Genomic DNA, 23,806 nt, shown 5'->3' on the forward strand with positions numbered 1-23,806 from the left:
CACACTTATGAAAGTCAGAAGACATCAAAAAATGTTACCATGTTGAACTTTAACATACAGATTAAATAATTCAACTTCCTTAATTGCAGAACAGTGTTTTGGCCAACCTTCCTTTCTGACATCCCAGATGGCTTTGAGTGGCTTCTTTCTTGGAATAGATGGCAGAAGGTCAAATGTATAAGCAGTTTTCATATCAAATAAACATAGTTTTCTGTACTCATAAATATGCTACATCATTTTGGTAAACTGCTTTCTGAGTACATCTCCCACATTAGAAGACAATGATTATAATGAGCGTGACCCCAATCAATACCTTGCCCCCAAATGCTTCTTATTGTAAAGCACAAGTCATTGTGCTTTACTGCTTAGCTGATAATTACAGTTAATAGCTAACTGGAAGTTAAAACACAGATAAAAGCTTACGATAGAAGAGAACAATACATTGGACAAGAAAACACATAAATACATATTTTGTTTAGTTTTTTAAGACTCATGCCGCATGTAGGGCACTCCAGTTAAGCACTGCTCAATTTACATTATATGGAATGTTCTGTAATTAGGCATGTTAAATGCAACATTTCAGCTATGATGTAAACCATCAGATGATGAATTCATTAACTTTATAAATTGCTGAAAAAAAAAATCTGTTAAGTGCCTTTGTTCTAAAAATAGGGCAAGAACTTAAAAGACTTGACAAAAAAGTTAAGACATCATGTTATTCCCTGAGCCAAAAGCAGAATTCCTCTCTTCTGAATTGCCAGCTTTAGTAATCAGATTCAATAATCTGCAGGCTTAAGAGGAGCATTATGTTGCAAGAAAGGGAGGGATTAGCTCTTTGGCAAATTTACGGCACAAAAAAATAAAAAAGAATATCAAAGTGCCACAAGCCTAACAAAGCATAAGAACTGTGGAATTCTTTTCTCCTATCAAACAGTATAGCAAGAGACAGATGGCAGTGGTTACAAAATATCCCACTGAATTATTTTTCTGACAGTCCACTTAAAACTTCAAAGAATGTCAATGCACCCATCCTGCAATCATCTATCCCTGCAATGCAATTAATGGATAAGAAACATCTTAAAGCTTCTCAGTTAAATAAATGTCCCAAGCTGTTGTTCTACAAACCTACATTACTAGCACAAAATTCAGTGCAATCAAGCTTTTAGGACCTATTCAAGAGTCCAGCAAGTGGACTCAAAGTATCATCACCTGTTATATATCATCATATCATGCCTTGACTTCGCAAACAAAGATTTGGGAAGGCTTTACCCACGCTTACTACAAGCATGCTGATGACTAAAAAGGCCAATGTGGAATAGGCAAATCCGGCTGCAAAAAGCACAGCGAAAGGTCTTGGGTAGTATAGGTGGGGTGCAATTCTTTCTACGTTGTCTTTTTTTTCTCCTTGAGACTAGTTCTGCGTGAGTTCTCAAAGGAGTCAACAGCATTATGTACGGTGTGTCTCCAAGTCTCCCAATTGGAGGCCAAGGTGGACCACTGATGGTAGTCAATATGGCCAAGGCTAAGGTATTGCTTCAGAGAGTCCTTATATCTCTTCTTTGGGGCACTTCTCTTATGGCTACCAGTGGCCAGTTCACCGTAAAACACGATCTTAGGGAGGCGGTGATCCTTCATCCTAGAGACGTGCCCTGCCCAGTGTAGCTGCAATTTCAGCAATATGGCCTCGATACTGGTGACCCCTGCCCATTCGAGGACAGTGACATTTGACACATAGTCAGTCCAATGAATGTTTAGAATTGTATGGAGGCAGTGCTGATGAAAGCATTCAAGGAGTCGCAGGTGATGACGGTAGATGACCCATGATTCAGACCCATATAAAAGAGTAGACAGTACAATGGCTCTATAGACACTGATCTTTGTACTTTTCTTCAGGTGTTTATTGCACCAGACTCTTTTTATGGAGTTTTCCGAAGGCTCTATATGCCTTTGCTATTCTGTTGTCTATCTCTTTGTCGATCGCGGCATCCAAGGAAATAATGCTTCCCAGATATCTGAACTGCTGAACTGACTTAAGCTCTGACTCGCCAATGGTAATGTGCGGATGGTGATAATCTTCTTGTGGTGCAGGTTGGTAGAGAACTACTGTCTTCTTCAAGCTGACTTCCAGCCCAAAAACCTCAGCCGCCTCCACAGAGCAAGATGTTAAATGCTGCAGAGCTGCTTCTGTGTGGGCAACAAGGGCAGCATCATCAGCAAAAAGCAGTTCATGGACAAGATGATTTAGGGTCTTAGTGTGGGCCTTCAGTCGCCTTAGATTGAATAGGCTACCATCAGTACAATATCAAATATAAATGCCATTTTGTTCATTGAGGTCTACCGTAGCCCTTTGGAGCATCATGCTGAAGAAGATTGTGAATAAAGTTGGTGTGAGAACGCAACCTTGTTTCACACCACTGGTTATTGGGAAGGGCTCAGAGAGTGCATCGCCATATCTGACTTGGCCTTGCTGATCCTCATGTAGCAGAATAATCATTTTGAGGAAGTTACATAGAGCCCCTTATTCTGTTCTCTACACTTTTCTTGCAGTTGTCTGAGAACAAATACCATGTCTGTGGTACTTCTATTAGCTCTGAAACCACACTGACTTTCAGGTAGAAGTTCTTCTGTGATAGCGGGTACTAATGTGTTCAATAGTATTCTTGCAAGAATTTTTCCAGCAATGGAGAGCAGTTATACCTCGGTAGCTTGAGCAGTCTGACTTTACACCTTTTTTCTTATACAGAGTGATGATGATTGCATCACAAAAAATCTGATGGTAATTCACCTTGTTCCCAACAGCGCACAACTAGCCCATGAAATTTAGCATGAAGTGCTTGGCCTCCGTGCTTCCAGATTTCAGGTGGGACTCCGTCAACCCCAGCTGCCTTGCCAGTTTTCACCTGCTGTATAGCCTTAAGAGTCTCTCCCATGGTAGGGCTAAATCCAATTAATTTTTCACCGGATGTTGTAGAATGTGCTGGATTCCTTCACCTTGGACTACACGGTTAGCACTAAAGACTGTTTGAAAATGTTCAGACCAATGATTCAGGATGGAGATTTTATCTTCAAGAAGCGTTTGGCCATCTGCACTAAGTAAGGGGCTTTGAACCTGAAATGTGGGTCCATACACTGCTTTCAGAGCCTCATAGAATCCTCTGTGGTCACCCAAATCTGCACATAATTGAGCCTTTTCTGCTAGGTTGAGCCACCACTTGTTCTGAATGTCTCTAAGTTTCTGTTGGAGTTTGCTACATGCAAGACAAAAGGCTGCTTTTCTTACATGACAAAGTGGCTGAGCGAGGTGTGCTTGATGAGATCTCTTTTTGTCAGCAATTCCTGGACCTCCTGGTTGCTATCGTCAAACCAGTCTTTGTTTTTCTTTAAGGAGAATCCAATGAATTCTATGGAGGACTGCAGGATGCTATTTTTAATATGTTGCCAAAGTGCTTCAGGAGAAGAATCTATAAGCTGGTCTTCAAGCCTAGTTTGAAGGTTAGCCTGAAAGCTGTCCCTCACTGCAGCTATTTGGAGATTATTAACATTAAGCCTCCTCCTCAGTATGCCGCCACTCTTAGGTTTGGGCTTGAAATGGAAATTAAGTTTGCAACACACAAGGCGGTGGTCTGTTTGACATTCCGCACACTCGGGTGTGACAGACATCATGAATATTTCTCTGGCACCCTAAGACATAATCAATAAGGTGGCAATGTTTAGATCAAGGATGCATCCAGGTTGTCGTCCGGCTGTCTTTCTGCTGGAAAATAGCGTTGGTGATAGTAAGCTGCTGCTCTGCACAGAACTCTAGTAAGAGGCGACCATTATCATTGCAGCTGCCAACATTGTGCTTGCCTAGTACTCCTTTCCAGGCGTCAAAGTTCTTACCTACTTGGGCATTGAAGTCACCAAGGATTATGATTTTATCTTCTATAGGAACCTTTTGAGTGAGGTGATGCAGGTCGGAGTAGAATTTTTCTTTTTCTGCAGGGTCAGCTTGCAGAGTTGGAGCATATATGCTGAAAAGAACAACATGCTGCTTATTGTATAGTGGAAGACGTAAGGAGATAATACGATTGGAATGACCTATCGGCAAATTTTCAAGTTTAGAGACGATGGAGTTTTTAATCATGAAGCCAACTCCAGAAAGATGACTTTCAGTTTTGGATTTGCCTGACCAGTAGAGTGTATAGCCAGCACTATGTTCTTTACGGCTACTTTCCTCACAAAGGTGAACTTCACTGAGAGCAGCAATACTGATGTTAAGTCGTGACAATTCATGGGCAATTAGCGCAGAATGGCACTCAGGATGCCCACTGTTTGCTGTATCAAGCATGGTTCTGATGTTCCAACATGCGAATGTCAATCTGGACGCACCTTTGGAGGCAGGTGTATGCCTTTGTCTCTTTGTCTTTAATCGACCGCAAAAGAAGATGCCCACTGGCCGCAGCTAGCCAACCAGGTGGAGGGCTGTCGTGGTTTAAACCCAGTCAGGCAACTTGTTCACTCACTCCCAGTGAGTGGTGCCGAGCTGACAACAGTTGAGGGCCGTGTCCCCCCCCCCACCGGGGCTCTCCCCTTCCCCGCTCCCGGAGGAATGGGGAGGAGGATCGAAAGGGTGCAACTCCTACGGGTTGAGACAAGAACAGTCCAGCAACCAATGTACAACACAAATCACCACCACTACTATCAACTACAACGATAAGAGAAAATAACAAGGGAAGAGAATACAGTACCACCCACCGAGAAACAAGTCCCACCCGGAAGCCCGTGTCCTTCCGGGTAACTCCCAGTTACCCCTCACCCCGGGCATGACGTGCTGTGGTATGGAATACCTCTTTGGCTAGCCTGGGTCAGGGGCCCCATCTCTGCTTCCTCACAGCTTCCCCTCCTCCCTGGCAGAGCATGAGCCTCGCAAAGTCCTTGGTCAGGGTAAACATCACTTAGCAACAACCGAAAACATCTGTATCACCAGCACTGATCCCAGGCTGGACGTCAAAACACAGCACTGCACCAGCTACCATGAAGGAGAAACATGACTGCTACTGCTGAACCCAGGACAAGGGGGAGATGAGCTTTGGTTAGGCCACCTTTTCTAGGCCTCTCTCCATATGGAGCAAGCAGTGTTCTCTTAAAAAAAAGGCTGCCTGGTCATTCAGGATGTTGCCGAACAAGACCGTCATCTCCTGGGTCAGTCTCGAGTGACCAATGTCCTGAACCACCTGCATGCAGGGTTGGGTCTGCGACTTCCAGTGCACCTTATCACCTGCCGTTTTGTCCCTCACCTGTCGCTACAGGGCTTTGCAAGTGTGGGTAAGCCCTTCGGGCCTGCACAGTGGACTTTTTAGGCACAGTGTGCGCAGAACTGGCCCCACCCTTTACACCTGAGGTTTATCTGCCAGGGCCTAGGGAGCTTGGACGGTGACAGCAAAGCCCTCAGGTCATAGGTTTGATTAGAGTAAGTCCTTCTCTTAGATGGATGGCCTTACAGGGCTATATGAGCTCCATCTGCCTGGGTTTGAAGTTAGAGTTGTCCTTCTCCTAGGATGGTTGCCCGAAAGCTAGTGAACCCATCCTGCCCATGGACACACTTTGTCTGACGCTTCAGTTGAGATCTGTCTGGCATGGGAGAACCTACCGGAGGCATAAGCCACCACCAGCATAGCTCCCAACCTCACAAAGGAACGCAAGCTCTTTCCCCACGACAAGGGGGTATCTGTGAAAGAGTATCACCGGATACAGGGGACAGATCAAGGTCCCTAATGGCCCTGATGCAATCTAAATTGCTCAGTACAGCATGTACATTTTGGTTTCACTCCAAGCACAAAAGAAGCCACATCTTCAAACCACTGCCCAAAAGCAGGAGTGTTCACATGGATAATAACCAGAGCTGCACAGCTCAAGACTCCAATAGGAATGGCCATACATGATCTACAGCAGCACAGAGTTGGGGGTAGCACACAGAACTGCATAATGTACTTCAATTGTCCTAAATTCTGGGTCTTAGTCACATGTCCTCTAGCAGCATAGGTGAGATCAATTATACGAGAAGTATTTCACAGTAAAAGTTTTCTTAATTTGCTACTTTAATTTCACATCCTCTTGTTCCGCTGTTATGAGACAAAAAATGGGAGTGTCTAATCTACTTGCTGTTCATTCTTTCTGCACATTTTTCATGTGGTCTCCTATTTTTTAGTAAAGCAAGTGCATTAATATCCGGTATAAGTTGAACAAGCTAAGATCTCTAGATCCTCTTATATAAAATGGCAGAACATTCGCAACTGACTTAAAGTCAAGAAAGCCAAGTAGGCCATTGGACACAAACTGCAAATTATCACTGATCGCTGGAGCTGTTGCCCCGTTCCATGCAAAACTGCCAGTTGACAATTATTTGGACATCAGACCTGACCAGCTCATAACAATTATATCAATTAAAAGATGAAGTGTGATTCCAAATATGGGAAGAGTTGATGAGTGATGTTATGGAGTTAAGCTTGTAAAGATAGGAACAAATTCTAAAAGCTGAACAGAATATGCTCAGATATACGAGGGTCATGGAATTTGGATGTTGTTTTTCAAACACAACAGGCAGCAACATGATCAAACATGCTTAGCAACACTGTTTTATCAAAACCTGGTCATTTAGACCCTCTAGCAATATATGCTTGAAAAGGGCTTTTATCTTATAGCATTATAAATCGAATATCTCTTCTGCTGTCAAGCATGAGCAATGTTTAAGACATAGATGACACTTTGTGTCAAAGTCGAACAAATTTCAAGATTTTACTCCAATGGCCAACAGAGTTTGAAGCATACACACTAGAACCTTTGGAAACTTCACGTGCAATTTTGGGCAGAGGCTACTGATGCCTCCAACATCAGCTCTTAATAGAATTTATTTAACTTATGCCATTTCAAAAGAACACACATCTGCTTATAACTCAATTTACTCCTGTAAATCAAGTACTCCCTTGTATACCAGAAGCTGTCATTGCCTACCAACTCTGTACCTTACCAGCAATATTCCTTTTTAACAGAACTTTTAAAAGTGACATTGACTTTTACCAGTTTTAAATAGAACTCCTTAGAAATTAAATGCTCCATGGTGGAAACCCCTTCTGTGACTGCATTCCTGGACATGTGCTTCAGAATCTCTACAGAGTAAGTAAGGATGCATGCCAGCCCAGGTAGCAGAAATACATCTCATATCAAAGATTCTACACCATATAACAAAGAAAGCATCATAGATCAAGTAAATTAGTTAAAAGTAAGACTGATTTCAAACTGAACCAGGCCAAATTCACTTGAGCTTGGATGTGAAAGTCCAGCTAAGTAACATCCAAAAGCAAGGATTTTCCGAAAATGGGAATTTAATCACCTGTTGAACTCCAGTTCTTAACAACTGCACCTACTAGATATTAAATGCTGCACTAGAGAGTTTAGTAAAGAGAAGTTGCATACCAGTGGATGACATGGCCCGAAGCTGAGTGAATTATGATACAACTAAAGCTGAAGAAAATTGAAAAGTTCATTAACTGCACTGAACAGGAATAGCAATGATGAAATACCTCTTTACATCTGGGGCAACTGATATCAACAAGGAGACTCTTATCTGGAGTTCTCATTTGACCAGAAAATGTGACAACTTACAGAGCAGGGTAGCAGATCTTTCATTAAATGAATACTCCAGACTAAGTCATTTTAGTCATTGCCTAAAAAAATGCTGAGGAACAGTAATTAAATTTCCTAGTATCCAAACCACTTTCTTGTCAATAAATATCATAGAATAATAGGGTTTTAACTGAGTCTGTCAATTAGGAGAGTCTGTCAATTCCCCTCAGTTAGGGTCTCAAATGAGCTTGTTTTCTATTTCAAGGAAGAGTAAGGATTGACAACACTCAAAACAGATCAAAGAAAGTAATGATGAACTTGTAATGAATACCTCAGGAATAAATCCAGCTTACTAATAAATAAAACTCGCTTGAACAATTAAGAACGTGTAGGTCTAATGAAGCTACATGGCTTTGCATCTTCCCCTTCTCTTTGGACACGCGTGATAAAAGATGTTCTTATGACTGAATGGTGCCTATACAGTCTGACACAGTCCTTCTTTGATGCTGAGCAAATTATTCAGCTGCAAGATTAGATGAGGTCCAAAATCAAGTTTCATTTTTAGATTATTTTCTGTGTAAGATACAGAAACTTGGTCTGTAGAAGTACTAAACATTCACAGATGCAAGACAATGTGACAGACACTTTATTAATATAGTGCTAATAATGCATTTTTCAACCATATAATGCTAAGAACTCCGAAACGTTGGTAGTTCAGTGGCTCAGATTGGATATTCAAAACCCATAGAAGACTTTGACCTTAATCTCTCATGCCTCAGCTTCCCATCTGCAAAATACAGATAAAACCACTCTCTCATCTCACAGGGGATTTGTGAGGATAAACTCAGTCAAAGCATGCTGACAGTATAGTGATAAACACCTTAAAAATAGTACAAGATAGCACATAACCAGAAATAGTAACTTAATTATGGAGAGATAAACAAAACATTGACTAGCTGCTGATTAAACAAACACAAAATATCCTCTGCACTCAATGAAATGAGAGGTCATGTGGGAAAACAGTACAGGGTCACGTAAGCCAAGACTGTATTACAGGTTATAAGCATAGTGGAGTAAAACTAAGGTTGAGCGAGCAATCCTAACTCAGTAAGAGCTCTTAACCTTAGAGTCATGAACTTCTAAACAGCTTTCATCTTCTCTGAACTAACAATATAAATTTACAAGCAAATACCTGTGTACCTAAACTATCAAGAATACATTTAAATTATGCTATACGGAGTGGGCAAAACCCCAGACACTCTGCTATTCTTAGTTCATCCCGCCTGTTTCTGGAAGAAACTACTTCCAGTGTATCCTTAGTTCACCTTTTCAGAGAGTACTGCTTTCCCAAGGCTGCCTCAGGGTCCTGCTGACGGATTGCTCTAATTGCAGTTGGCGAAGTAAAGAAGGCAGCTACTTCATGCTCTGCTAGCACACGGAAATAGGCCCCAGCATCTGGCGTTCCCACAGGCTTCCCCTATGGAGAGAATAATTTAAAATGTCACAGGATAAAAATACTTCATGATTCCTTGACAGTTCAAAGCTTGAACACGTAACAGGAGTGGTAGCACTGCAACAGAAGTAATTCCTAGTAGGACTTTAAAGAAGGCTTTGTTAAAAATAAAAATACTGTGACCATATTCACTTGTAGAAATAAGTTCACAAGCTTTGGACACAACCTATTTCATGAACACAGCACACACTAGCTGCTATTTAGAAAAACAGGACAAATGGACACATGAATGAAAAAGCAGCCACAAAGAGCTGTTACTACACTGGCAGCAGAGGGAGTAAGGTCTGCATCTACCCTTATTGTGAAGCAACCAGTAAAACACTGAGACCCATTGAACTAGGGGCCTCTGGACACAGTGGCACTGCAGCTACATCCACATGAACAGGCCTACGGGACTTTTTCTTCCCTGGAATTTTCCTCCCAATTCTAGGAAAATTCCCATTTAGCTGCTTATAACTGGCTTCTTGGAATCCTTGTGCTGCTACCCCCTACATGAAGCCTGGAGAGAAGCTGAAGACACCCTTTCTTGTTTAGTGTGCTACCAGACTGCAGTCTTGTTTGTGGTTGGGATTTTTTCTTTTTAAATTACTGGGTTTTTTTAAACAACTAAACATTGTCTTGAGCTAAGGGCCATAGTCAAGAGAGCTCTAAACAGAAGTAATCCGATGTGACAAATTGTCCAACAGTAAGTAATAATAAAATACTATTCTGTGGTGCTGTAAATATGAAAAGCAGTTGGCACAGGATCATATAATCACAGTCTAACTGTTTGTAATCACTGCAATACATGAACTGCTCCACACACGTTCTGAAACCATGAAAAGATGATGTTAATGTGGAATGAGTTTTAGCTCTACAGGTCCTGCCATAACCTTTTCAACTAGAAAGGCCACACTTGGAAGATCAACTTTGACAGAGCACACAAGTTAGGAGAGACATACATTCTATACTGCAAACACAACTTTGTTAATGCTTTACTCAAGATGACACAGGCATGGAGAAAGTTTCACTATTGAAATGCCACCATCTTTCAGCAGCTTACCCATCACAAAACAAATTCATACCTTCACCACCCTTGAGTAAATGCAAATTTGGAATAGAAAGATTAACAGGTCTAGCAGGAAAGAAACAGCATATGAAACTCTAATACTTTTCATCTTACCAAGACACAAAAGGAAGAGAGAGTCATTTGAATATCTTGAATAATTTACTAAATTCAGTATTTTTATTCTGACAATGAGGCACTAGTAACACGAAAACGCCTGTATGAAAATACACACTAATCAAGTTAGTTGACCCATACCAACAGAAAAAACAGCAAGCTGGCTGTGATGCTGGCTCACGGGAATTCACCCCCTTCTCTGTCTTCCATCTGCCCTCCCCACTGCAATCTACCCCACACTTGCTCTGCAACCAGCTGTGCCTAACACTGGCAAGAGCACTGATAAACCATTTGGCAGATTTAAAGAATGCAGCATGCCTGAGGTAAGATATATACAATTGACTTTGGAGCCCTATGGTGAAATACTGCTGGTGAGAGGACACTGGATCACAGCAAAATGAAAAAAAAACCAAACCAAAACAATTACTTTTTTTGAGGATAGAGCAGGCATTGAGAGGCAAATTAAGAGAAAATAAACAAAAGAAACAGTTCCCAGCCCAAGTAGCAGGGAGGAGTATAACCAATGCAAAAAAAATTCCTTTTGCTAATAGCCTATACAAATTATGAAAAAGAAATGCAGAAGAATGCTTTCTGCCTACTGAAGCATCAACCTTGCAAGATTCTTCACCACAATTTTCATGTGCTCATCAATATTTGTACATGAACCTATTTTTTCAAGTTGGATGTCACCTCCCTGTGATGTTCACTATACCTGCAGCTCTCTAAACATCTGGTCAGGAGCTCAAGCCCACATCACTAAATAATGCTAAACAAAATAAATGGTCTCAGACTAAAAAATTCCAAATTTCCATAAACTTCTCATATTAATGAATTACGTAATTGAACTGGTATCAATCATCTTGCACAGCAAATAAACCTACCTGTGGAGAAATCATAAACTGGTTAGTCTGCCAGTAATAATGCAGGGTTTATTTTTAAAGAAATGGAAATGTCCAGAGCCCATAAACGAGCTGTGTCTGGCCCTCATCACACCCACTCCCTGATAGGGCCTTGGCTGCCAGTGCTCAAGGCCAGGTTTGGTAGGGTGCAGCTGTGTAATCTTGGATCAGATCATCAGGAAGACAGCAGTTGTGAGAAGAGCTGAAAGGAGCTTCCCCTTCCTTGAAAGGCAACTTATGCTCAGGCCCTCACGCTTGATCCCTGCTCAAGCTACACTGCAGCTGAGTCCATGCCTCACACTTCCAGAATGCCTAAGCTCAAACCCAAGCCTGAGTCTGAGCCCATATTCAACACAAACAGCTAAGCCTTCAGTAGTATGTGGGTAGGCATGCAGGGATGTGACAGGTTGATATTTATATGTCACATAAGCTACAGCATCTTTGGTTTGGAGAAGTACCATCCTCAAATCTAGGAGAAAAACAAACAAAACACAAACAGTGGAAGGAAAGGAAGAGACATTTCATCTGACAGATGACAGGAAGTAATATGCAAAGAATAAGACAACACTCAGAATACTCATGTAGGAGAGGAAAAAAAAAAATTGCCCATTTGTAACATATTCTCACTGGTTCTGCAGAAAAAATTCCCTGGTGCCTCAGCAGCTGGTCACAGTTTAGCAAATGCATAAACAAAAACCTACATGAGCAAAACAAATCTGAGACAGTGCAAATTCATTTCAGAGCCCAAAAAAAACCTACAAATAAAATTGCCAAAGAGAATTATCATTTATTATACAAAACTTGTAAGAAGTACTGCGAGATGCCCTGAGAGGCTTATTACCATATGCAATTCTGATTTTTAAAAAGCAATATAAACAATAAGGCACAGGGTAACTGAATTCACAATGTGTTGACAGATTGCTGAGTCAGTTGGGGACTACAAGCAAGTGAGATGCTTCCACTGGATTTCTGCAGGGATTAGTTCAAGACCTGTTGCTGTTCAGTATTTGCATCAATACTGCAATATTTGCAGTAATATCTGTGATTAGGAGGAACCAAGGGCACAGTAAACAAAAACAAGACAGTCAGAAAGAGTGATCTGCCTCAACTGATTTAAAAAAAGAAGAGTAGAAACAGACATTTGTTGCGTCAGCTAGGAGGATTCAAGTAGAAAAGGCGTTATTTTAATAACCTACCAAGAGACAGACAGGAACATCTTTCTGGAAGTACTTAGATTTAGCATTTATCAGATGTCAAACAGCCCAGCAGCCATCCGGAGGCAGAATGTGCTGACATATAATACATGATTATGAAAGAAGTTTCATAGTCAGGCAGCAAGAATGATAAAGGGGATAGAAAAGTTCAATGGAGAAAATCAGAAGTCACTGGGATGAATTACTTGAGGAAAGACATATAAGAGGAGCTACAATAAAATAACAGCAGCAATTCCCATTCTGCCTGATCCCTAACAAGGGGCTCTTCAATTAAGGATAAATTCAAAATTGTGAGGAGGAAATTCTCTCTGCATAGCAAATATTATACATGGAACTCATTGCCACGAAAACCTGCTGATGCCAAAGCACACTCAAAATCCTGTCATATCAGGATTCAAAAAAGTATGCTCATAGAAATGCTCATTCTTCTGCTGCTGACACTGCTGCCAAACCAAACCTCCACTAGGGACTTGAGATGGTATGTCCTACAAAATTTGTTTCACAAATAAAATCAGTAAGGATGATGGCAGAAAGATCACAAAACTGGCAAACTTCTTGCTTCGTAAGCTGATAATAATGGCTGTAAGGAAGGCTGGATGCCTCCTAAAACTGGGCCAAACGAAACTAATTTAAAGCCTATTGCTGCTGTGTACCCTGCAGATTTGCTGCAACAGCAGGCACTGGGAGGACCCCAGTGAGCGTGGTGAGGATGGTTGCATGAGCACAACAGTGTCTCGAAATAGCACTGTGTGGGACAATAGCTCCTCCTCTGTCCTAGACCACTCAAATGAAGTCCTTAATGAATGGCTCCTTGGCAAGTGTGGGCATCTTTTTCATTACCTTAGCTCCAATTTGAAGTCCTAAGCACTGGAACTACAATGCTGCCTTTTTCCTGACATCACAGGATCACAGGTAGCAGCTAGATTTTCTCTTCATGCTGCCCTGTTGCTTTACAGCTTGTGAACAGCAAGAACAACCCAGAGTGGGCTGTGAGCCTTCAAGTAGCTTATTTATAGCTGAAATGTGTCATGCCTTGGAGAAAACAGCTCAGGATAGATTATACATTTAAAACAAAACAAAACAAAAACAAACAACCAAAACCAACAAACCTTGCTGTATTCAGAAGAATTCATGAGTGTCTTCACATTCCTGACAATGCTATTACAGCAAGTAAAAACTGCAAGCACAGTTTCCATAGCAATTGTTAAAATGACAAGTTGTCACCTACTAAGTAATTTAAAAATAAACAGATCACTTTAAGAAGTGAGGATATGAACTCAGCACAGTTTATATTCAATGGTGGTTGTCCCCAGGCAAAAGGGATGAGGTGTTCTTTCTCCTAAACAGCATACTGATACTTCCTAACCCAAAACCTATCATTAGACAATCATTTAGGAAACTGACTACAAATTTATGAATACTGTTAAGAGAGTCTTCTGAGCAGAGGAAATATTATACACTATTCTGTTTGTAAATATTATTTCTAACCCTCTAAAAGATGACACTGATGACACATCTTCAGGCACTCATGAACATTCTCTGAAAACTTGCTTGGTGGTACCCCAGAGAAAGAAAAGGGGAAATATACTGTTTAATAATGCGTTCACCAAGAGCAAAAAATCATGCAAACAAAGCAGACCTGTAGGTTAAACAGATATTAACTCTGATTTTTCTTTAACACTGCTAAAGAAATAGGGTTTTTACTCTATTTTCCCAAAGCAGCACATTTTAAATTTAGAGGTGCCTTTATAATGACAATAACCATCTTGATCCCCACGCATTTGCCCAGAGATAAAACTTCACTGTAAGACAACTATGTAGCAGAGACTGCTTAAGGAACTCATCACCTTCCTCACCATTCTCCCTTGTCTTACCCTGCACTTGCTAGAATGAAAACCTTTTCATTGCAGTCATTCTGCCAATTCATGCAATGATTTTAAGGTGGTACCTGTGTACCAGTGGTCAAAAATAGGTACTGCGAAATTGTCAAACTCTTTCCCTTATGTCCAAGAAAGTGCCATTTTTCTCACACTGCATTCCTCTTCTAAACTAGTGTAGTGGTGATAAGTTTATCTCCCTTTGGAATGAAGAATCTAATTAACATCTATTAAGTGTTCAAACATTAATTAGACTATAGTAATTTAATACTCAAGCTAATATATTTGATTCTATAAATGTGCATTTCTGCTACTGCATGAAGTTTTCGCCCTTTGTTATTGAGAATAACAGAGAAGTCAAACTCAGTGGTCCCCAGCCCTAAAATAAAATGAATTTAATGGGAAAACACTCAGGTTTTGCCAGGCAGACTAGAAAATTGAATTCTTTTATAACAGAATTAAACTTGAAAAGGAATAAAAACTATTTTCTGTGATTATTTTACTATTTCACGTCTATTTTTCTAGTGAAACTCATTTATAACTGCAGTTCTCTGTTTAATTATCCATAGAGATCCTGAAGCCACTGAAGCCCCCCCCCCAAAAAAAAAAAAAACATACTAGAACTATACTGAGCACCCAGAGATGAAATAAAGATGAAGATGGGGTTTGAAAAGTATCCCACGTAAGGTAAATTGGCTGAGTTACAAAATCAGCCTAGAAAAGAACTCAATTTCTTTCTTCCCCAAATTTCAGCTTAACTCAAACATTTAGTATCAATACATTCAGAACACGGGGAAAAAGAGATTATTACCTATATAGGTATACTTACACACCCTATAGGGTTACCTTTAGAACACCCACCTGCATATGCACATGTATGATACACTGACACTGTAAGGAGCAGCTCTTAGCATCATATGCTGAGATTTTTCACACTCCTACAAGTAAGAATTCAGTCTACAAAGTCTTTAGTCAAAACAGTTGACAGTCTACTATTTCATGCTGCAAAACAAGCAGTGACCCTAACTAGAGGACTATTATATACTGCAGAGTTAATAACAGATGTAGGTAACAGATGTAAGTAATAGATGACCTGAGAAGGTGCAGACCTGTGCTGTCCTTGTCCCTCTCTTAGTTTTGCCCAAAGATCTATTCCATGTGAGTAAATCCAAGCAAAGAAAGAAAGTAAAGATTTTTAACTTGTGTTGAGGCCATACACCAGAAAATTAATGTCACATATTGGTCCATACCATTTAGCACAAAAAAATGTCACCAACTATAAGATCAGCAAAGAACAGATATTCTTTTCCTAGAGTATATTTCTGCTTCATAAATCTCGAACAGACTTATTAATTCTGATTACTTATACAAATAATATAATTTGCTGGTAAAGCAGATTCAAGATTGAAGGATGGCATGTTAGTACTTAATTAAATATAGCTTATAGAAATGTCCACACATCCTCTTAAGCTTTCACTTCTAGGCAAAAGAATGAGGTCAAAATTAGTAGCAGGGTGTTTTTGCTTAAGGATACTGAATTTCCAAAGATTTCACATGGTCTTTACATAACAGCAAAGAGATGTAATAGCAAAGATTGTTACCAACCTGACAGGAGAAGGACAAAAGGACTGATGTGGGATTTCAGTGCAGCACACAACTTGTTCTTCCTCACCCTTTCACCTCAGGAAAAAGCAGGTGAGAAATGCACACTGAATACTTCAGTATGCAAAGCCATGCATACTTCAGTGAGTTTTTCGGAGCCAAAGCTTGTTTGTCTTGTTCGCAGTGATCTCTTCTGCCACCAAAATAATGCAGAAAAGACTATCCAGACTGTTTCGCTTCTTCACAAGAAAAATGATGTTTTTATATACAATACAAACATCATTGCAGTGATCACTTTATTTTGTAAGGAGAATCATAGAATCATAGAATAGTTAGGGTTCAAAAGGACCTAAAGATCTCCTAGTTCTAACCCCCTTGCCATGGGCGGGGACACCTCACACTAAACCATGCCATCCAAGGCTTCATCTAACCTGACCTTGAACACCACCAGGGATGGAGCATTCACAACCTCCCTGGGCAACCCATTCCAGTGCCTCACCACCCTCACAGGAAAGAATTTCTTCCTTATATCCAATCTAAACTTCCCCTGTTTAAGTTTTAACCCGTTACCCCTTCTCCTATCACTACAGTCCCTAATGAAGAGTACATCCCCAGCATCCTTATAGGCTCCCTTCAGGTACTGGAAGGCTGCTATGAGGTCTCCACGTAGCCTTCTCTTCTCCAGCCTGAACAGCTCCAACTTTCTCAGTCTATCTTCATACAGGAGGTGCTCCAGTCCCCTGATCATCCTCGTGGCCCTCCTCTGGACTTGTTCCAATAGTTCCACGTCCTTTTTACATTGAGGACACCAGAACTGCACACAATACTCCAAGTGAGGTCTCAGGAGAGCAGAGTAGAGGGGCAGGATCACCTCCTTCGACCTGCTGGTCACACTCATTTTGCTGCAGCCCAGGATACGGCTGGCTTTCTGGGTTGCGAGCACACACTGCCGGCTCATGTTCATTTTCTCATTGACCAACACCCCCAAGTCCTTCTCCACAGGGCTGCTCTGAATCTCTTCTCTGCCCAACCTGTAGCTGTGCCTGGGATTGCTTAGTAGTTAACTAAGAGCCTACATGACTTAAGATATTAAAATCAATCCCCACATTACTTAGCAAACTTTTAGGAGTTCTCACAGATGTATTCATGCTCGCCCTACATAAAGGAACACCACACAGGAAGAATCCAGTAAGCATGACCTCTGGAACAAGAAAAAGGTATAGGACAGGTGTACAGTATGTACACATGTACTACAAACCATCAGAAAACCACCTCTGCATCTGGAGTTATTTGCATTTTCAGACACACAGTGTATACAGGGCTAGTTCGTCTGGAGATTTTTATCCATCTACACAAATTATGTATGTGAACATATGAACTGTGATAAATTTACTGCACTCCCTTTTCCACATGAAGATATATTTAGTTACAGAGGAATCCTTTCTGCAAAAGAGTCTCCCTCATGAGTTTAACATAATTCTCTCACTTACCTGTTCCTCATGAATTCTGCCTTTTCTTCTTTTCCTAGTATTTTGGCTACTACTTTTAAACAAATGCCTTCCTCCTATTCTGATTACTTTTAAGTCGCAATGTCCTACAAATCACCTTGCTTCCTAATGTCCTTCACGACTTGTATGTGCACTAAGAACCAAGCACCACTCCGGCAATCAGCAAGCTGACACTTGGCATTGACTCGAAAGGTTTCAAAAGTACCACAGTGAGCTGATTTGCAAAGTCACAGAAGCAAGCATATCCCATCAAGATCAGCACATCAGAAACCAGTCAAAAAAAAAAGAGCCATGTATATGCAATACTCAAATGGCTCATTTTACTGCCATAGTTGCACTGCAGATACTCTCTGCGTCATGTATTTCAGTAACACGTTCATTGCAACATTTGATGCTGAACACTGAAAGTAAGCAGGTCAGTAAACTTTACCTGGACAGAAGGTACAATGAGATTCAAACTAAGAACATCAATGTGCTCAAGTTTTCTCCAGCTGCTGCAATCATTGGCTGGGAGCACGATGGCATGTGAGCTTCTCTGGCTTAGTTGTTTACAGAAAAGTAAAACTTGTGCTTGTTGATGTCCTGAATTTGGAAGGTACTGGAAACATTTGCAAAGTGTCTGTCCCACACAGCCTGGTGTCTTTCAGATGACCGAATGTACACTGCAGCTCCATTATGAATTTGGTAAAAGTACAATTATATTAGGCCTATGCATCTCTACCTTATGGTGTGAGGCACAAGGGTATGCAGTTTCTCTCATGGTGCTCACTGGAATTTCACATCCTGCCCCCTCTTGGCAAAAAGGCACTGGAATTATGTTTTGGTTCTGTGACCAGAGACACGGAAGATAAGGGATACAGAAACATTACGGTAGACTTTACTGGCGATGTGCGAACCGACATGCTCCTGTCACCTGAATGAAACAGATGAAATGGACAGTGTGAGACTTTCTAGGAGAGAAGTCCCTTCAGTCAAAAGAGCAAAGATCTGTTGGATAGTTTTCAATCAGAACATTCGGAGCTGCATTTTCAGTCCAGTGAGCAAGACTAAGTCTAGTCTAAAATAAACCTCAAATGACATGTACAGTCATAGAATCACAGAATAGTTAGGGTTGGAAAGGACCTTAAGATCATCTAGTTCCAACCCCCCCTCCATGGGCAGGGACACCTCACATTAAACCATGTCACCCAAGGCTCTGTCCAACCTGGCCTTGAACACTGCCAGGGACGGAGCATTCACAACTTCCTTGGGCAACTGTCATGGTTTAAGCCCAGCTGTAAATAAGAAACATGCAGTCTCTGTCTCCCTCCCCCACCCCCACCCCCGCTCCTGGAGGGATGGGGAGGAGAATCAAAAGAATGCAACTCCCATGGGCTGAGATAAGAACAGCCCAGTAACTAAGGTATAACACAAATCACTACTGCTACCACCAATAATAATAATGATAAGGGAAATAACAAGGGAAGAGAATACAACTGCTCACCACCTGCTGACCAATACCCAGCCCGACCAGAGCAGTGATCTAGCCCTTCCAGGTAACTGCCCCCAGTTCTACATCCTGGGCATGAGGTGCTGTGGTATGGAATACCTCTTTGGCTAGTCTGGGTCAGGTGTCCTGTCTCTGCTTCCTCCCAGCTTCCCCTCCTCCCTTGCAGAGCATGAGGCTCAGAAAGTCCTTGGTCAAAGTAAACATTACTGAGCAGCAACTAAAAACATCGGTGGTATCAGCACTGTTCCCAGGCTGAAAGTCAAAACCACAGCACTGCACCAGCTACTAAGAAGGAGAAAAATGACTGCTACGCCTGAACCCAGGACAGCAACCCATTCGAGTATCTCACCACCCTCACAGTAAAGAATTTCTTCCTTATATCCAATCTAAACTTCCCCTAAGTTTTAACCCGTTACCCCTTCTCCTATCACTACAGTCCCTAATGAAGAGTACATCCCCAGCATCCCTATAGGCTCCCTTCAGGCACTGGAAGGCTGCTATGAGGTCTCCATGCAGCCTTTTCTTCTCCAGCCTGAACAGCTCCAACTTCCTCAGCCTGTCTTCATACGGGAGGTGCTCCAGTCCCCTGATCATCCTTTTGGCCCTTCTCTGGACTTGTTCCAACAGTTCCATGTCCTTTTTCTGTTGAGGACACCAGAACTGCACACAATACTCCAGGTGAGGTCTCAGGAGAGCAGAGTAGAGGGGCAGAATCACCTCCTTCGACCTGCTGGTCATGCTCCTTTTGATGCAGCCCAGGATACGGTTGGCTTTCTGGGCTGCGAGCGCACACTGAAGCCAGCTCATGTTCATTTTCTCGTTGACCAACACCCTCAAGTCCTTCTCCACAGGGCTGCTCTGAATCTCTTCTCTGCCCAACCTGTAGCTGTGCCTGTAGCTGTAATAGAAGAGGGTTCCACTTTTAGTCTGAACCATCTGTGAGTACATCTTTGAGACCTTCCTTCAGACTGAAACACCAAGCATAGATTCTGCAGTACCTGTATGCTCAGTTCTGCTCTCTCTGTGAGGCATCCAGCAATCCACTTGTGTCAGGACCTTGTATGACCCTTCGCTGAAGACTATCATCAGCCCACTGAGCACTCAGGAGTGCATGCAGTGGGACTGGAGGAATACCACTGGTCATCAATATCCTTCAATCTGGTAAATGTTATACAATGATTAAACAGCAGTGCTAACCAGTACTTCTCTCTGTCCTCAGTTTTCCCCTCCACCACACTTGTGTGCTTCACATACTCCCTTGCTGCATTCTATCCATTTGTTTTGGGTAAACCTGGCTAATTCAACCATGCCTTACCCTACCTGTAGTGCCCTTCCCTTTAAACATTTGTGGAGTGACTTGGGGCAGAAGAAGAGATAATATATTGCCAACAACCACTACATTACCTACTGCATTTCACAGAAATGGTATCATCCTAAATGGTATTTGCTGTGCAAGTGCAGGGCTAATTACAGGGCAGGAACAGGACACATGTGGGCAGAAGTACCAGCAGCACTACCACATGGTACATCCTTTATACACTTCATTTGAGGAGAAGAGACAGTGTGGCTGGTGTTTGGTACAGAAGTCTAGGACAGCTGTTATCAATGCATGTTATCAAGGACTGTAGGTCCTGGACTAAGGATGTGGATGTCCTCTTGAGCAGTGGCCTTGGTGGACTGCTCTCCCTTCACCTGACGATCTGTTCAAGATCTTTGTGGTAGGGGCACATGCACCATGCCATCTCTGATGTATGGTTTTGCTTTCATCTATTTGAAATGAACACAGCACTGCTTGTCAGTCCTCTCCCCCTCTGCAGCAGGCTTGAAATTAGCAACAGGGTGCTGTATCTGCTGGAGAAACTTCTGGGCCTTTCAGAGCATATGGTCAAGCTCCAGGTTGCCCCTTCAACAATATTCTGGAAGGCCACTGCCAGGGTTGTCACTATGGCAAAATACAGCAGTAGGAAAGGAGGAATAATTTTAATAAAATCGTAAGAAAAGTGTTCAGAAAGGAGGAACAACAAAAGAAATAGCACTGGTTAAGAGGACAGAAGCAATAGCTTGAGAGAAATAAGAGCAGTTGAAAGTCACTAGCAAGCAGGCAGTCATTAGCAAATATGGAGTCGTACATGCCATCCGGCCCTTTTGCAAGCAGTAGAGGTACTTCAGAATAAGGTGGGAACTCTTGACAGTTTTAAAGCTTTCTGTTGGCATGCGTACTTTTCATTTGTCCTGAAAAACTTCTCAGCAGTGCAGTCCTGCTCATTGGATCCTATCCTTTTAACCCACGTGGCAAAACTTCTGCCTTAGCTTTCTCTGCAATGTCATTCACATGTCTAAAATCACTCTGGGAACCACATCAATAAGCAAGGACAATCAGAGGACTTATTTCAGAACTGCACTACTGCTGTGATTTGAAATATCATGTAGCTGTCCCCCTAATAACCACTGCTTTTCTGGACTTGAGGATTCTTGACCCACTTCAAGAGGCATCTTGTGGTTGTGAGAATCTCTCTTCTAAGTTTATAAAAAGAGTGAACTTTGAGCAGTAACGTATACCTTTAACTTCCTAAACAGGATGCAGCAAGCCCGTTCTGTAGAGTTTGATGTAGGAACTTCTAAACAATTTTGGAGGCAACCTTACCTTACTACAACTGTCCATTCTTCTTCAGTATCCCGTGGCTTAAGAAACTTATTTACTCAAAAGTTCAGGCACAATCCAGCATCAGCACCCATCAACAGTAGTGTTTGAGTTTGTAACAGTGAAACACATCTCAACCTTTCTGTTCTACTATGGTCATCTTTAGTTATACGGTATAATAGCAGGAAGATGGAGAAAGTTTCATCATAATATCCATTTCCTTATGCAGAACTTTTGCACCTATGATGGTCTGTAAAACAGTATGTTTCCACAATGCCATGCTGACTCCCCTGCTCCGGAAGCACTAGGTACAGATGGTGCTCTACCAATTGCTGTATTCACAGCATCATCAAAGCTTGTTTCACAAGCTTTTTCATGTCCTCAGAATCCAGTACATTCACTATACTTTTGCAGATACTGTACACTATGAGTTACCATTGGATTTCCCTTAACAGTTCACAAGCTTCTAATTACCACTACAACTCAACATGCCATGATGGCAGAATTAAAACAACTTCTGCCTCTAGGAACACTGAAAAACACAGAACAATTACCAGGGGGACATCATGCTGCACAGTGTCAGAGAAGTTGGGATATACCCAGAATGAATGCAGACAACCAAGTCTCAGCATGCTTGAAAGCTAACAATGTCAGTGCTTTTACATAAAATGTGTTTCACTGTCACTGATGGGTACTGGATTTACTCCCTAAAGAATAAAGAAGATGGTTCAAGCAATACTGTATCTTCTTGCCTGGCAATTAGAGAATCAACAATAACTTCTGAAAAAATAAAACATAACATGATTGGTTTTTTGAGCACAAAAGTTAGGATGCAGCAAGCCACTCTAGTTGGACTACTTTACTCTCCCTCCCCACTGAGATTCATCCCCAAAGCAGAAGGACCAAGTCCTGAATGTCATCTGAGTCTTCACTCAGGTGCCTTAAGTCATAGAAAGAAAAAAGAAGAGAGTCTTCTTAGAAGTTCTGGCTCTAACGATAGAGCTCCCAATTGCCTCCAGCTCAGGTCCAGTAAGAATTTGTCATCTCCAGACATGCAAAACACAACATACTCTCCTAGATCCACAATAAATGTAGTCTAATGGCCTCTGGCTGAAGCATCAGCAACACAGGTACTCTCCACCATCTGCCATTTCTGGGTCTGTTGTTTTGGAGTTCCTTGTCCTCCTGACCATCACCAGTCACACAGATGAAGTAGAAAACTTTGAAGGATAATGATGAAGTAAGTTTTCCTTAAGAATTGCTGTAATAGACAGGAGAGTATAAGCACTGAATATATACACACAATTAAAAAATATGTGGCATGAAGAATAGAAAGGTGTAAACAGGATCATTGACTGGAGGAGATGCTGTCTTTTAAGAATGGATCATACCTCATACAAAACTGTAGTATTCCCATGAAGGAGAGGCCCATAGCAAATATAGGAATGACCAACAACCCAGCCTAAATCAGAAGCTGCCCACCACACCTAAAGTGAGAGGAAAAAAAAAAAAAAAAAAGTGAGGAGTTTTTAAGAGGAGTTCAAAAACATTTACATGCCATTTAAACAGAATTACCTCACCAGGTTTCAGTCCATATATAGCTGACATTGTCCAGTTCAGCATAACTGCATAGCCACCTGTTGGCCTGACAACACCCTAAATGAAAAATTCGAATATTTAAGATCATTTGAAGGATGCAATGATATTCCTGTCTTCTACTAAATTTTAGGCTTTTAGCAGCAGACTTAAAGTTGCATAGATTCAATAATTCTCATTTAAGGAAAGGATCCATTCCAACAAGTATATGCTTGTGCTAGCATTCCTACTAAAGAAGGTTTTGGAAAACAAGCAAACAAATAAGCAAACATACAACAAAACAAACATGAAAACCCAACCCAAGGTCTAAATGACAATAGTTTTCAGAAGATAACTAACAAAACTAGAATTCTCTCATAAAAATTGGATATACAAATATTTAGTCAACTACTTGACAATCTTCATCTTGGAAGCATGATTTGCCAAAGATGCCTGTCTTCTTCTCTGGACAGAAAACACAGTGAAGTAAATTTCTGAGAACTTTTACCTCCGATATACTGCATTTTCAAACTAATAGCCAAGGAAAATACCTGTTGCAACAAAGGATCTTGTCCTGGACCTTTTGACAATATAATGAATTTAATATATATGTGTTGCTTCAAAACACCCACATTCAAGGAAAAAACAGAGACAGTTTTTTTTGGCAAAACTTATGTTTGTTTTCCTTTACCTCCCCAAAGATTCTGAACTTTATAAGACA

General features: G+C 41.4%; 1 protein-coding gene across 2 annotated transcripts in view; it reads right to left on the minus strand.

The window, feature by feature from the left end:
- ACSS3 (acyl-CoA synthetase short chain family member 3) overlaps positions 1-23,806 on the minus strand; it is a 177,705-nt gene that overhangs the window by 128,666 nt on the left and 25,233 nt on the right. For both annotated transcript variants that reach the window (XR_008974943.1, XM_057429560.1), the window contains exons 6-8: positions 23,086-23,166; positions 22,902-22,997; positions 8,931-9,082 (exon numbers count right to left, since the gene is read on the minus strand). Coding sequence is in view for 1 of the 2 variants with exons in the window: in XM_057429560.1 (XP_057285543.1) it covers positions 8,931-9,082; positions 22,902-22,997; positions 23,086-23,166 (329 nt within the window). In the remaining variant the exon portion in view is untranslated. The remainder of the gene's footprint in view (positions 1-8,930; positions 9,083-22,901; positions 22,998-23,085; positions 23,167-23,806) is intronic.

This window comes from Pezoporus wallicus, unplaced genomic scaffold (genome assembly GCF_028554395.1).
Source record: "Pezoporus wallicus isolate ANWC-B61680 ecotype Strahan unplaced genomic scaffold, APGP_CSIRO_Pwel_v1 contig_5069, whole genome shotgun sequence".
Lineage (NCBI taxonomy): Eukaryota > Metazoa > Chordata > Aves > Psittaciformes > Psittacidae > Pezoporus > Pezoporus wallicus.